This window comes from Carcharhinus amblyrhynchos, chromosome 4 (genome assembly GCF_965287045.1).
Source record: "Carcharhinus amblyrhynchos chromosome 4, sCarAmb.v2.hapA, whole genome shotgun sequence".
Classification (NCBI taxonomy): domain Eukaryota; kingdom Metazoa; phylum Chordata; class Chondrichthyes; order Carcharhiniformes; family Carcharhinidae; genus Carcharhinus; species Carcharhinus amblyrhynchos.
Window position 1 is genome coordinate 14,063,113 of NC_137327.1, and position 12,645 is coordinate 14,075,757.

At 41.8% G+C, this 12,645-nt stretch overlaps 1 protein-coding gene across 6 annotated transcripts in view; it reads right to left on the bottom strand.

Moving 5' to 3' along the window:
- The window catches only part of mthfsd (methenyltetrahydrofolate synthetase domain containing), a 48,448-nt gene that overhangs the window by 34,173 nt on the left and 1,630 nt on the right, over positions 1-12,645 (bottom strand). For all 6 annotated transcript variants that reach the window (XM_080186723.1, XM_080186724.1, XM_080186726.1 and 3 more), the window contains exon 2: positions 4,529-4,632. In XM_080186723.1, the coding sequence (XP_080042849.1) occupies positions 4,529-4,632 (104 nt within the window). The remainder of the gene's footprint in view (positions 1-4,528; positions 4,633-12,645) is intronic.

The window sequence follows — 12,645 nt, forward strand, 5'->3', positions numbered from 1 at the left end:
TAATCCATTTCACCTTTGGACACTAAGGGGCAATTTAGCATGGTCAATCCGCCTAACCTGCATATCTTCAGACTGTGGGAAGAAATCTGGAAGAAATCCCCACAGACACAAGGAGAATGTGCAAATTCCACACAGTCACCCAAGGCTGGAATCGAACCAGGTCCCTGGTGTTGTGAGGCAGTAGTGCTAACCACTGTGCCACTCTGCCAACCTTAATGTGATTGGAAGGGGGAAAAAATAGTAGTGTCCAATTAATTGTTTTTGCACATTGACCAAAGAGTTTATTATTGTCAATTGAGCTGCAATTTAAATTTGCTTGTGTAAATTCTGTCTTGGGGAAATAATGCAAAGCAAACATCTCACTGTAATTGGCATGGCAATTGTGTCTGAGTAGATTCACAATCACGCTTCCCTTGTCTGCGCATCATTGAGTCTGTAATGGTGCTTACTGCATTAGTCCTAATGTCTCACCTACTCTAACGGAAAGCACTAAAGGAGGAGACTGAGAAAATAGAAGTTTTGATTTTAGATCTTTTGGATTTCAGGAACAGGCAAGCTGAAGCTTAATTTCTTAAAAAAAACTCAGTGGTGGTGTGGCAATTAATATTCACAGGCTGTGCTATGAATTTGTTTAACAACATGGTAGAACAACCAATCTCCTTTCAACCTTTCCATATAAGACAGAATGGTGTTTGTTAATGAAATACATAATGATAGTGCTGGTTTCAAACTTCAAGCGAGGAGGAAGCGTCAGCATTTTATTCTCATGCTCCACTGTAGAAGGGGCTTTTTTCCCCCGGCTCTGACAGCTACAGCACAGACAAATTGATATTTTAATTAATTCTCACCATGTGGACGCTTGCCCAATCCAAGAAGGCAGAGCTGGTGTGCTTTCTTGAACCGCTGAAGTCTTGTCATCTTTGTAGCACCTCGACACAACCAAGCGGCTGGCTCGGTCATTTCAGAGGACAGTGAAGAGTCAAACACATCGCTGTGTGACCGAACTGACAGATAGGCCAGACCGGACAATGATAGCAGCTTTCCTTCCCTAAAATACATCAGCTAGACTATTCTGATAATCCAACAACTTCATCAATCACTTTTGTGTTTATTGATGCCAGCTCTTAATTTCCAGATTTTTACTTAGAACCCACTCCAATCTTAGAGCTAATATTACTGCATCTTGAAAATAAATGCAAAGATTAATGATGGACTAAATGCTGTAGGTTTTGTATCCAGTACATGGAATCATAGAATGTTTACAGCTACGTAACTAAAATTTCTCATACCCCCCGGGAACATTCTTGTGAATCTTTCCTTCATCTGCTCTAATATCTTCACATCCTCTCTACAGTGCGCTAAGTATGGTGACCATACTCTCGTTGAGGTCGAGCAGTGGTTGAAGGTTTTAGAGGTTTAAACTAACTTCCGAGCTTGTACTCCATGCTCCTATTGATAAAGTCCAGGATGCCTGATGCTTTATTAACCTGTTTCTTAAACTGTTCGGCTACGTTCAATTATTTATGCACACAAACACTAAGTCCCTCTGTTCCTGCAGCCCACCCATCCCCCCACCCCATCACACTCACCCACTTTTAGAATTGTATCTTTTATGTCATGTTGTCTCTCTGCATCCTTCCCGTCTAAATTAATTATTTCATAGTTTACCTACCCAATCCACCAAACTGTCTATGTCCTTTCGAAATTCTACACCATCTTCCTCACGGTTCACAACACTTCCAAGTTTTCAATCAACCACAAATTTTGGACTTGTAACCTGTAACCAAGGTCTAGGATAGTATATATTAGGAAGAGGAGGAGTCCTAACACTGATACCTGGGGAACCCAGGAAACCTTCTGCCAGTCTGAAAAACAAATGCTCAGCTCTGCACTTTGTTTCCTAGCACACTAACAATTACGTACCCGTATCTATGTTGCTATTGCCCTATTTATTCCGTGAGGACTAACTTTGTTCATAAGTCTGCTGTGTGGCACTTCATCAAATGTTTTTTGGAAGTCCATATATACCACATCAAAAGCATTGCGCTCATCAACCCCCTCTATTCCTCATCAAAAAACTCAAGCAGTTGGTTAACCATTACTTGCACTTAACACACCCAAGTTTGTTTTAATTAACCAGCATTTGCCCAATTGAGTATTAATTTTGTCAGGGATTATCAGCTGTTGTTAAATAGAGGCAACAGGGATATCACCTGAGGGCCAAAAAGCTGAAGAGTGAAGGTCTTTCCTCGGGATTTCAGATCTGGAGGTGGAAGATAGTCAGAGTCTGATAGCTCTATTGAATACAGTAAGAAGTCTCGCAACACCAGGTTAAAGCCCAACAGGTTTATTTGATAGCAAAAGCCACTAGCTTTCGAAGCACTGTTTCTTCATCAGGTGAATGGGATTTCAGTTCACAAATAGGACATATAAAGACACAAACTCAATTTACAAAATAATGGTTGGAATGCGAGTCTCTACAGGTAATCAAATTTTAAAGGTACAGACAATGCGAGTGGAGCGAGAGTTAAGCACAGGTTAAAGAGATGTGTATTGTCTCCAGCCAGGACAGTTAGTGAGATTTTGCAAGCCCAGGCAAGTTGTGCGGGTTACAAATAGTGTGACATGAACCCAAGATCCTGGTTGAAGCTGTCCTCATGTGTGCAGAACTTGGCTATCAGTCTCTGCTCAATGGTTCTGCACTGTCACGTGTCGTGAAGGCCGCCTTGGAGAATGCTTACCCGAAGATCAGAGGCCAAATGCCCGTGACTGCTGAAGTGTTCCCCCACAGGAAACAAACACTCTTGCCTGGTGATTGTCGAAGCTATTGGCCTTTGCTGCCAAATAAACCTGTTGGACTTTAACCTGGTGTTGCGAGACTTCTTACTGTGTTTACCCCAGTCCAATGCCAGCATCTCCACATCATCAGCTCTATTGAATGGCAGTGCCACCTGAGAGGCAGAGGCTGCCGCAGTAAGACATTCACCCGAGGCTTAGTATTGCTGCTGAATCCTGGGCTACAGGTGAGTGATAATGGGTGGGAGAGCAGAAGGTCAAATGGAATTTGGAAGTCAGAAGGGTGTTGGGGGGACAGGGGGGAGGATAGTATCTATTAGTAAAGACAGGAGTGTGGCCCCCCATCCTGATCAGGTCAGGTCCCATGGACAGGCACTGAGTACCTTTGAATGAGGGACACCCACCTAGAAGCCCATAATTAACCCTGCTCAGGTGTGCTTATCGTGCACCCACTCATTGAGCATCCCCAACTACTCATCCATTCTGGGTTAATGCCAGCACTGGCAGAACTAGGTTATTTTGGCCTACTTAAGGTGCTGATTGGTGAGGCCTTCCCAGCACGAACTTAATCAGGGTCGAGATAGGAAGTGACCATTCCTGGATACCCCTGCCCAAAACCCAACATGAGGGAGGGCATTAAATTCAGCCCATCGTTTCTAGAAGCTTCCCAACCTCCGAAGTTCAACTGACTGAGAGGACCCAGGTTTAGGGTGCTGGGGAGTAGCTACAGAGGAGATGTCAGGGGTAAGTTTTTCACTCAGAAGGTGGTGGGTGAGTGGAATCGGCTGCCGTCAGTGGTGATGGAGGCGGTTTCGATAGGGTCTTTTAAGAGACTTCTGGATGAGTACATGGGACTTCATAGGATTGAGGGTTATAGGTAAGCCTAGTAGGTAGAGATATGATTGGCGCAACTTGTGGGCCGAAGGGTCTGTTTGTGCTGTAGTTTTTCTATGTTCTACGACTGACCTGTACTTGTTGGGCTTATCATTACATCCTTTTTTGAAAAGGAGTGTAACATTAACAATTATCAAACCCTCTGGGAACACCCCTGAATCCCAGAAGGATTGTAAAATTATTGCCAGTGTCACCACAATTTTCACTTTCACTTTCTTTAGTACTGGTCCTGGTGCTTTTTAAGTACAGACAACCAATCCAATGCCTACTCCTTTTCAAACTAAATTCATAATGTGTCTGATATTCAGAGAGTCTGACATTAAAATATCGTCCAAAAATATTGTGATTATTTTTGTCAGTGATCATTTTAGAGAGCAGTAGAAAGGGGAGGATAGTGTGAAAAAGAAATCAGCTTCAAGTCTAAATTATAGTGAACCAAGGTGCAGATTTTCTGAGTGGTAAATATAGAATCCTCACTTAAAATATAAAAGTAAAGATTGTTAATGAAAAACTATTTATGCCAACAGTTCTTTAACGTGCAGTAGGTTGTGTTAACAGCAGACGTCCTTGTACCAATCCAAGAACTCCACTGAATGTGTCTACTAACAGGATAAAGTTTGTGAGCTTGTCAAAATCTTACAGCCGTCAATTAAATCAATTGCTTTTTGCCTCAGGGAGTGACAACTGACAGATGTGGGTTCAGTCTGTAGTGAATACAACAAACGAGGTTTGCTAATGATTTGCCTAGAATGAATCTGACATGAGAACTTGACATTTAAGAGGCAAACATAAGGGTAGTTTTAGGTCTAAGGCTGGCGAGGTTTCACAGTGGTTTTACCTTGAAATTGGGAATTCTGCGATGAACCGGCCTTGGGAAGTTTGCCAAATTGTTTTCTTCCATGTAATCCCAAACTTTCTGACGGATGTCCCATTTAGAAGCACCTGGAAAAAAATTTAAAAAGGAATCTCAGTTCTGAAATATCATTCTAAAATTATAACTGTCTGATCTTTATTTCTGTTGGGGATGAAACAGTCCTGGGGCAGCACAGTGGTCAGCACCGCTGCCGCACAGCACCAGCGACCTGGGTTCGATTCCCGGCTTGGATCACTGCGGAGTCTGCACATTCTCCCCGTGTCTGTGCGGGTTTCCTCCAGGTGCTCTTGTTTCCTGCCTAAAGTCCAAAACACGTGCTGGTCAACTGCATTGGTCATGCTAAATTCTCCCTCAGTCTATCCAAACAGCTGCCGAAGTGTGGCGACTCGGAGATTTTCACAGTAACTTCACTGCAATGTTAATGTAAACCTACTTGTGACTAATAAATAAATAAACTTTACAGTCCACAATCACTACATGAAGAAGTGCCTTCACCCAGAGAGGATGCAGAATGTAAATACAGGCTGGAGGTAACTATTACAATTTACATAAATTGCTTCATTATCTGCTCTACACTTGTAGACTAGATCTTGATTATTTGCACTTATTTTTCAGTCATTCTTCATTTGATGACAAAAAACAATTAGGTGCTGATTAAGGTAACATTTTCTGCCTGTCATAATTTTGACCTGCACAACTTCAATTCAAATCTGAAGTAAAACTCCCTTCTTACTAGCATCCATGTTGTTATGTTTAGTGTTCTACTCTGTAGATATGACAACAATTTATTTTTACATTTTTGTGACCATTGCACTTTTCCCCCTCTACCATTTCATCCAGTATATTTTTTCGCGTTTAATCCTATTTTCTTTTTCCATTACATGGGGAGGCGACGGCTTAGTGGTGTGATCAATAGACTCAGCTAATGCTCTGGAGACCCGAATTCGAATCCCGCCATGGCAGATGGCAGAATTTGAATTCATTAAAAGTATTGGGAATTAAGGATCATGAAGCCATTGTCGATTGTCGGAAAAATCCATCTAGTTCACTAATGTCTTCAAGGGAAGGAAATCTGCCGTCCTTAACTAGTCTGGCCTACTTGTGACTCCAGAGCCACCGCAATGTGGTTGACTCTCAGCTGCCCTCTGAAATGGCCCAGCAAGCCACTCAATTGTACTGCACCACCGCATTCTCAAGGGCAAGTAGGAATGGACTAAAAATGCTAGCCAGCCAATGACGACCATATCTCACGAACGAATAAACAAAACATATATTTTAGACGGGTTCACAGGTCCCATGACTGGGTACAAGTCAACTCCAGATGTTCACACACCACTGCAATTTATGTTTCTCGGCATTTCGCTCTCACACACCATATCATCAACCCCTTGATTGAATGCATATCCAGTGTTCTTTTTGAAAAAGCTGCACTATTCTGAAATATCAGAAGCATAAAGCGTAACATCTCATCATTACTTGCATTGATGAGAAATAAAGAACACAACAGGTAATGTCAGATCAACCAGGTATCATTAATCAACACATTTAACTTGGAAAGCACGCAAGAAATTTGCATTTGAAAGCAGAATACTTTATTTCATAGAATCCCTACAGCACTGAAGGAGGCCATTTGGCCCATCGAGTCTGTATCGACCACAATCCCACCGAGGCTCTATTCCCATAACCATCAAAGTTCCCCTGACACAGGGTCAATTTAGCCTGGCAAATCAACCTAACCCACACATCTTTGGACTGTGGGAGGAAACCCACGAAGACATGGGGAAAATGTGCAAACTCCATACAGACAGTTACACGAGGCCAGAATTGAACCTGCCTCCCTGGTGCTGTGAGGCAGCAGTGCTAACCATTGCGCCACTGTGATGATCAGTGATTATTGAGATCAGGGATAAAATAACCCATTACAATTTGGGTTCATAATGTTGAAATACTGTACCCTTGTGTCCATATTCAAAGAACAAAGAGCAAAGAAAATTACAGCACAAGAACAGGCCTTTTGGCCCCCCGAGCTTCCACCAACTATGCTGCCTGACTGAACTAAAGCCCCACCCTTCCAGGAAGCATATTCCTCTATTTCCATCCTATTCATGTATTTGTCAACCAACCCCTTAGAATCATAATTGTATCTGCTTCCATTACTTCCCCTGGCACCCACCACCCTCTGTAAAAAACTTGCCTCGTACATCTTCTTTAAACCTTGCCCCTCGCACCTTAAAACTATGCCCTCTAGTTATTAACTCTTTCACCCTGGGAGAAAGCTTCTGACTATCCACTCTGTCCATGCCCCTCATAATCTTGTAGACTTCTATCAGGTCACCTCTCAACCATCGTTCCAGTGAGAACAAATCAAGTTTCTCCAACCTCTCCTCATAGCTAATGCCCTCCATACCAGGCAATATCCTGGTAAATCTTTTCTGTACCCTCTCCAAAGCCTCCACATCCTTTTGATCGTGTGGCGACCAGAATTGAACATTATATTCCAAGGGTGGCCTAACTAAGGTTCTATAAAGCTGCAACATGACTTGCCAATTTTTAAACCCAATGCCCCGGCTGATGGAGGCAAGCACCTTGTCCAACTGTTCGTCAGATATATCACTGGCTGCGTTTGTTTCTAAGTTTGAGTGTTATAATCTTGCGTTTCACCCATTTCTCATGAAGACTTTTTTTTAATGTTTAAGTCTTTTGCATGAACCTAATTCAGCAATTAACTGCTTTCTTTTGCTCCCCTTCATCTCCCTCAAATCTGTTCAAGATTTATTGTACTGATTGGTCAAAATAGTTTTTAATAAATAATATGAATGCTAACTGCCATATGCAACCATAATCCCTACATTTGAAAAAAGTGTTCTGTTTAGCCAATGCTTTGAATGATCATCAACATTCTGCAATTTATTGCTTTTACATAAATATTTTAAAATACAGAAGCCACTGTACAGCAGGGAAATAAGACAGAAAAAATGAGATGGAGTACACATCTGACTGTGTGCTTCAGATGTCTCATAAAAGTATGACAATCATAAAAGTTTAAACAAAAACTGTTTTTGAAACAGCATCCATTGGTAAGTAAAGCATTTTGTACCCTTCAAATGATCAAAAGATCCCCAAATGTGCAGCATTCTCACCTCTGCACATGGTTCTACTCTGAAATTAGCTTTTCATTGTTACTGGCATGAGTTTCCAATTATGTGCACCTCAGCAAAATTTCTTAAAGCTCGGGTTTTAAGAATTTCCATCTCCCTTTTTAGAGTTTGGCTGCCTCTAAAGGAGACAGCTTGCAAAGTGATTTATACTGGTATAAGAGATTTCCGCACTAATACACCTTCTCAGGTTGATATTCTCCACCAGCTGAATTCACCATCTGTTCAAGGTTTTCAAGAGGAGATTGGAAGGGGTATGTGTTGGGGGTGGGGGTGGAGGGGACACATTCCTTCAATGTGCAGGGAATAGTCCACTTTTGCACATCAGCACACACCTCTTACTGGTTACAAAGTGACACCTGGCAGTTGCTGCTGCCAACTCCTTTGGCAGAAACAAGTACTTTGGCAGCAGAAACTTTACAACCAGAATAAACCATTTGCTGTTGACTTTTGGTAAGAAACGTAAGTTTTAATTTGATTTGATTTATTATTGTCACATGTCTTTACAGTGAAGAGTATTGTTTCTTGCTTGCTTGACAGACAAAGCATACCATTCATAGAGAAGGAAATGAGACAGCGCAGAATGTAGTGTTACAATCATAGCTAGGGTGTAGAGAAAGATCAACTTAATGCAAGGTAATGAGGGGCACAAATCAGCCAAATAGTCAATACCTTTTCCCAAAGGTAGGGGAATTTAAAACTAGTGGGTATAGGTTTAAGGTAAGAGAGGAGAGATACAAAAGTGTCCAAAGGGGCAATTTTTTCACACAGAGGATGGTAAGTGTCTGGAACAAGACACTCCAAGGGGGACATTTCAGCAGTCACAGGCATTCAACCTCTGATCTTCAGGTAAGTGTTCTCCAAGGCGACCTTCACATCACAATACAACGCAGGATCACTGAGCAGAAACTAGTAGCCTAGTTCCACAAACACGAGGACGGCCTCAACTGGGATCTTGGGTTCATGTCACACTATCTGTAACCCTGTTGCTTGGGCTTGCAAAATCTCACTAACTGTCCCATCTAGAGACAACACACACTTTTTTTAACCTGCGCTTAACCCTCTCTCCATTCAAGTTATCTGTACCTTTAAGACCTGATGACCTGTAAAGACTTGCATTCTAACGACTATCTTGTAAATTGAGTTTGTGTCTATATATATCCTGTTTGTGAACACAGCTCCTCACTCACCTGAAGAAGGAGAGACACTCCAAAAGCCTGTGCTACCAAATAAACCTGTTGGACTCTAACCTGGTGTTCTGAGACTTCTTGCTCTGGAACAAGCTGCCAGAGGTAATAGTAGAGGCAAGTACAATTTTGTCTTTTAAAAAGAATTTAGACAGTTACATGGGCCAAATGTGGGCAATTGGAACTAGCTTAGAGGTTTAAAAAAAAGGTTAGCATGGACAAGCTAGGTGGAAGGGCCTGTTTCCATGCTGTAAATCTCTATGACTGTATGTATCTAAATTTATCCTTAACCTTCTCTGCACTATGAATGATCCAAGCTTCTCCGTACATAACTGAAGTCCCATATCCCTCATGGTACAATTCTAGTTAACCTCCTTCACACCTTCTCCAAGAGCTTGACACCCTTCCTAAAGTGTAGTATCCAACATAACAGTGCAATATTACAACTGAGGCCTCATGGGTGACTGATATTAAGGTCCATCTTCATATAGTCAGCAACTGGTCTGCATTCTGGCTTCAAGTATGGCACGTAAATTAACAATTGCATCATTAAGAATATGTCTAAAAGAAAACAAAACAAAGATAATGGAGTTTATAATTGCAGAGTTCAAAAGAATGCAATGTGAATTGAAAACAGTTAAGAGGAACACAATCTCAAAGAAGAATGCAAAGCATATGAAGGAAATTTGGTATTGTTACAAATGGAATTGAAGTTATGATAAGTGAATTGTAATAATATTACCTCTGAGAAAATTGGCTCTGGTAGAATAATTTAATTTGCATTTTCCCTTTAGTATTTTAAAAACAAAAAAATGCTGAAGGTATAACCTACAGTGCTGGACTTTATATAAAAGCAGCGCGATTTTCCACTAGTTTGCATTAGTTTTATTAATGCAATCTGGATGAAATTGGCCAAAGGAGTGCAACACTTCAGGGAATGCAAAACCTCAGTTCCATCAAGCATAAACTGAGCCTTCATGATCTTTATCCTTGTTTTAAAAACCATTCTGCCTGAAGCATCACCACCCACAAAACTGAATAAGCCTCCAGACTGAAGTAATGAGGAGAGCACGTTGTCCCTGAATATGCCAATTCATAAGAATATAAGAAATTTGAATACAGCCTTGTGAACCTGCTCTATCATTCAATACAATCTTCCACCTTAGCTCTACTTCCCTGACCACTCCCCATATCCTCTGATACCATACGAGAATAAAAGTCTGTCTATCTCCGCCTTCAATACACTCAAATGATAAAACATTCACAACCCTCTAGGTGGACAATTGAAAAATTTTAAAACCCTCCAAGTGATGGAATTTGTTGTCTTCTCAATCCTTAATGATCCACTGCTTTTCTTGAGGCTGTGTCCCCCGATGTTCTAGATTCTCCAGCAAGGGGAAACAACCTCTCATCGTCTACCTTGTCAAGCCTGTTCAAGGTTTTCCACGATTCAGTGAAATCACTTCTCACTCATCTGAACGACAGAGAGCGTAGGCCCAATTTATTCAACCTCTCATCATACAACAGCCATCACTTCCCAGGAACTAATCTCATGAACATTTGGGGGGGACTGATTCCAGGTTGAGTATATCCTTTCTTTAATATGGAGATCAGAACTGAGTACAGTTCTCCAGATGTACTCTCACTAAAGCACCATACAATTCTAACAAGACTTCAGTACTCCAATCCCCTTGCAATAAAGACCAAGGCATAGAACTAAAGTTTGAAGTTTATTTATGGTGTCACAAGTAGGCTTACATTTACACTGCAATGAAATCACTGTGAGAATGCCCTGGTCGTCACATTCCAGCACCTGTTCGGGTACACTGAGGAAGAATTTAGCATGGCCTATGCACCCAACCAGCATGTTGTTCGGACTGTGGGGGGGGGGGAAACCGGTGCATGCGGAGGAAACCCACGCAGACATAGGGAGAATGTCCAGACTCTGCACAGACAGTTACCCAAGCAGGGAGTCGAACCCAGGTCCCTGCGGCTGTGAAGCAGCAGTGCTAACCATTGTGCTGCTGTGACTGGTGCGGGGGATGGTATTGGAGATAGGCAGGAATTGGAGATAGGCATGAGTACACCCAAGTCTCTCTGAACAACAACATTCACAAGGTGTAATGCTCCACTTTTCTACTGTTACTTTTAAAATAACCAACCTCACATTTTGCCATATCACACTCCATCTGAAAATCTTATTGCCAAATTGAGGTTATACAGATACAAGGTATGTTTTAGACATTTGTAAATATTAAACATAATATTGCATCTACAAACAAATTGATTAGTGTATATTAAAGAAACTAGTAAACAAGATAAAGGGGAGGCGGTTTAGAACGGAGTTGAGGAGGAACTTCTTCACTCAAAGGGTGGTGAATCTCTGGAATTCTCTGCCCGTTGAAGTGGTGGAGGCTGCCTCGCTAAATATTTTTAAGAAGCGGGTTGATGGGTTTTTGATAAGAGAGGGGATTAAGGGTTATGGGGAGAGGGCGGGAAAGTGGAACTGAGCCACAACAGATCAGCCATGATCTTATTGAATGGCGGGGCAGGCTCGAAGGGCTAGATGGCCTACTCCTGCTCCTATTTCTTATGTTCTTATGTTCTTATTTCCACATTGTCTATTTTCTTTTAGTTGATTTCAATGGTCAAAATCATACACACAAGAGGTCACAGAATCCCTACAGCGCAGAGGGAGGCCATTCAGCCCATCAAGTCTGCACTGACCCAATCCCATCCCAGCCCTTATTCCCGCAAACCCACATTTTTATCCTGCTAATCCCCTGACACTAATGATCAATTTAGCATGGCCAATCCACCTAACCTGCACATCTTTGGAGTGTGGGTGGAAACCCCATGCAGACACAGGGAGTAACGTGCAAATTCCACACAGACCTGAGGCCAGAATTGAACCTGGGTCCCTGGCACTGTAAGGCAGCAATGCTAACCGCTGTGCCACCATCCTCCGCATCCTAATTAAAAATAATAACAATTTTGTGATGATCCTTTTCAGCTGTATGAATAACACTACACCATGTCATTACTATTAAATGAATGAGTCTTTTTAAATGTGAAAAGATTCAATTACATTTTATATTGCTGTGTGATTTCACTGGTCAGATGATTATACAAATACACTTCAGTGGAAACCTGAACTGTAACTCAATCAGCAAAAGGTCAAATATAATTTGCAGTCATTTTCCCCAATTCTGTCTAAAGCTAAAACTAACCCCAACACTGTTCCTAACTTCAAATGTCACAATTCAAATGCAATGATCCAGAACTTGCATTTATATTGCACTTTCAAATGTTGTAAATTATCCTAGATTGCTTCTTAGGATATGAGGCAAGATTTTACACTTTTAAGAAGTGGATAAATACATTTTGATTCCGGCCTTGGCTTACTGTCTGTATGTAGTTTACAAATTCTGTCCGCGTCTCGTGTGGGTTTCCTCTGGGTATTCCGGTTTCCTCCCAAACTCTAAAGATGTGTAGTTTAGGTGGGTTGGCCACGCTAAATTGCTCCTTAGTGTCCAAAGATGTGTAGGTTAGGTGAATTAGCCATGGTAAATGCACAGGGTTATGGGGATAGGGTGGAAGAGGAGAGGGCATGGGTGGGATACTCTTTTGGAGAGTCGATGCAGACTCAATGGGCCAGATTGCCTCTTTCTGCACTGTCAGCATTCTATACTTCTACGGAAGCAAGAGACAGAGTGCTTTAGGAAGGGGACTCCAATTC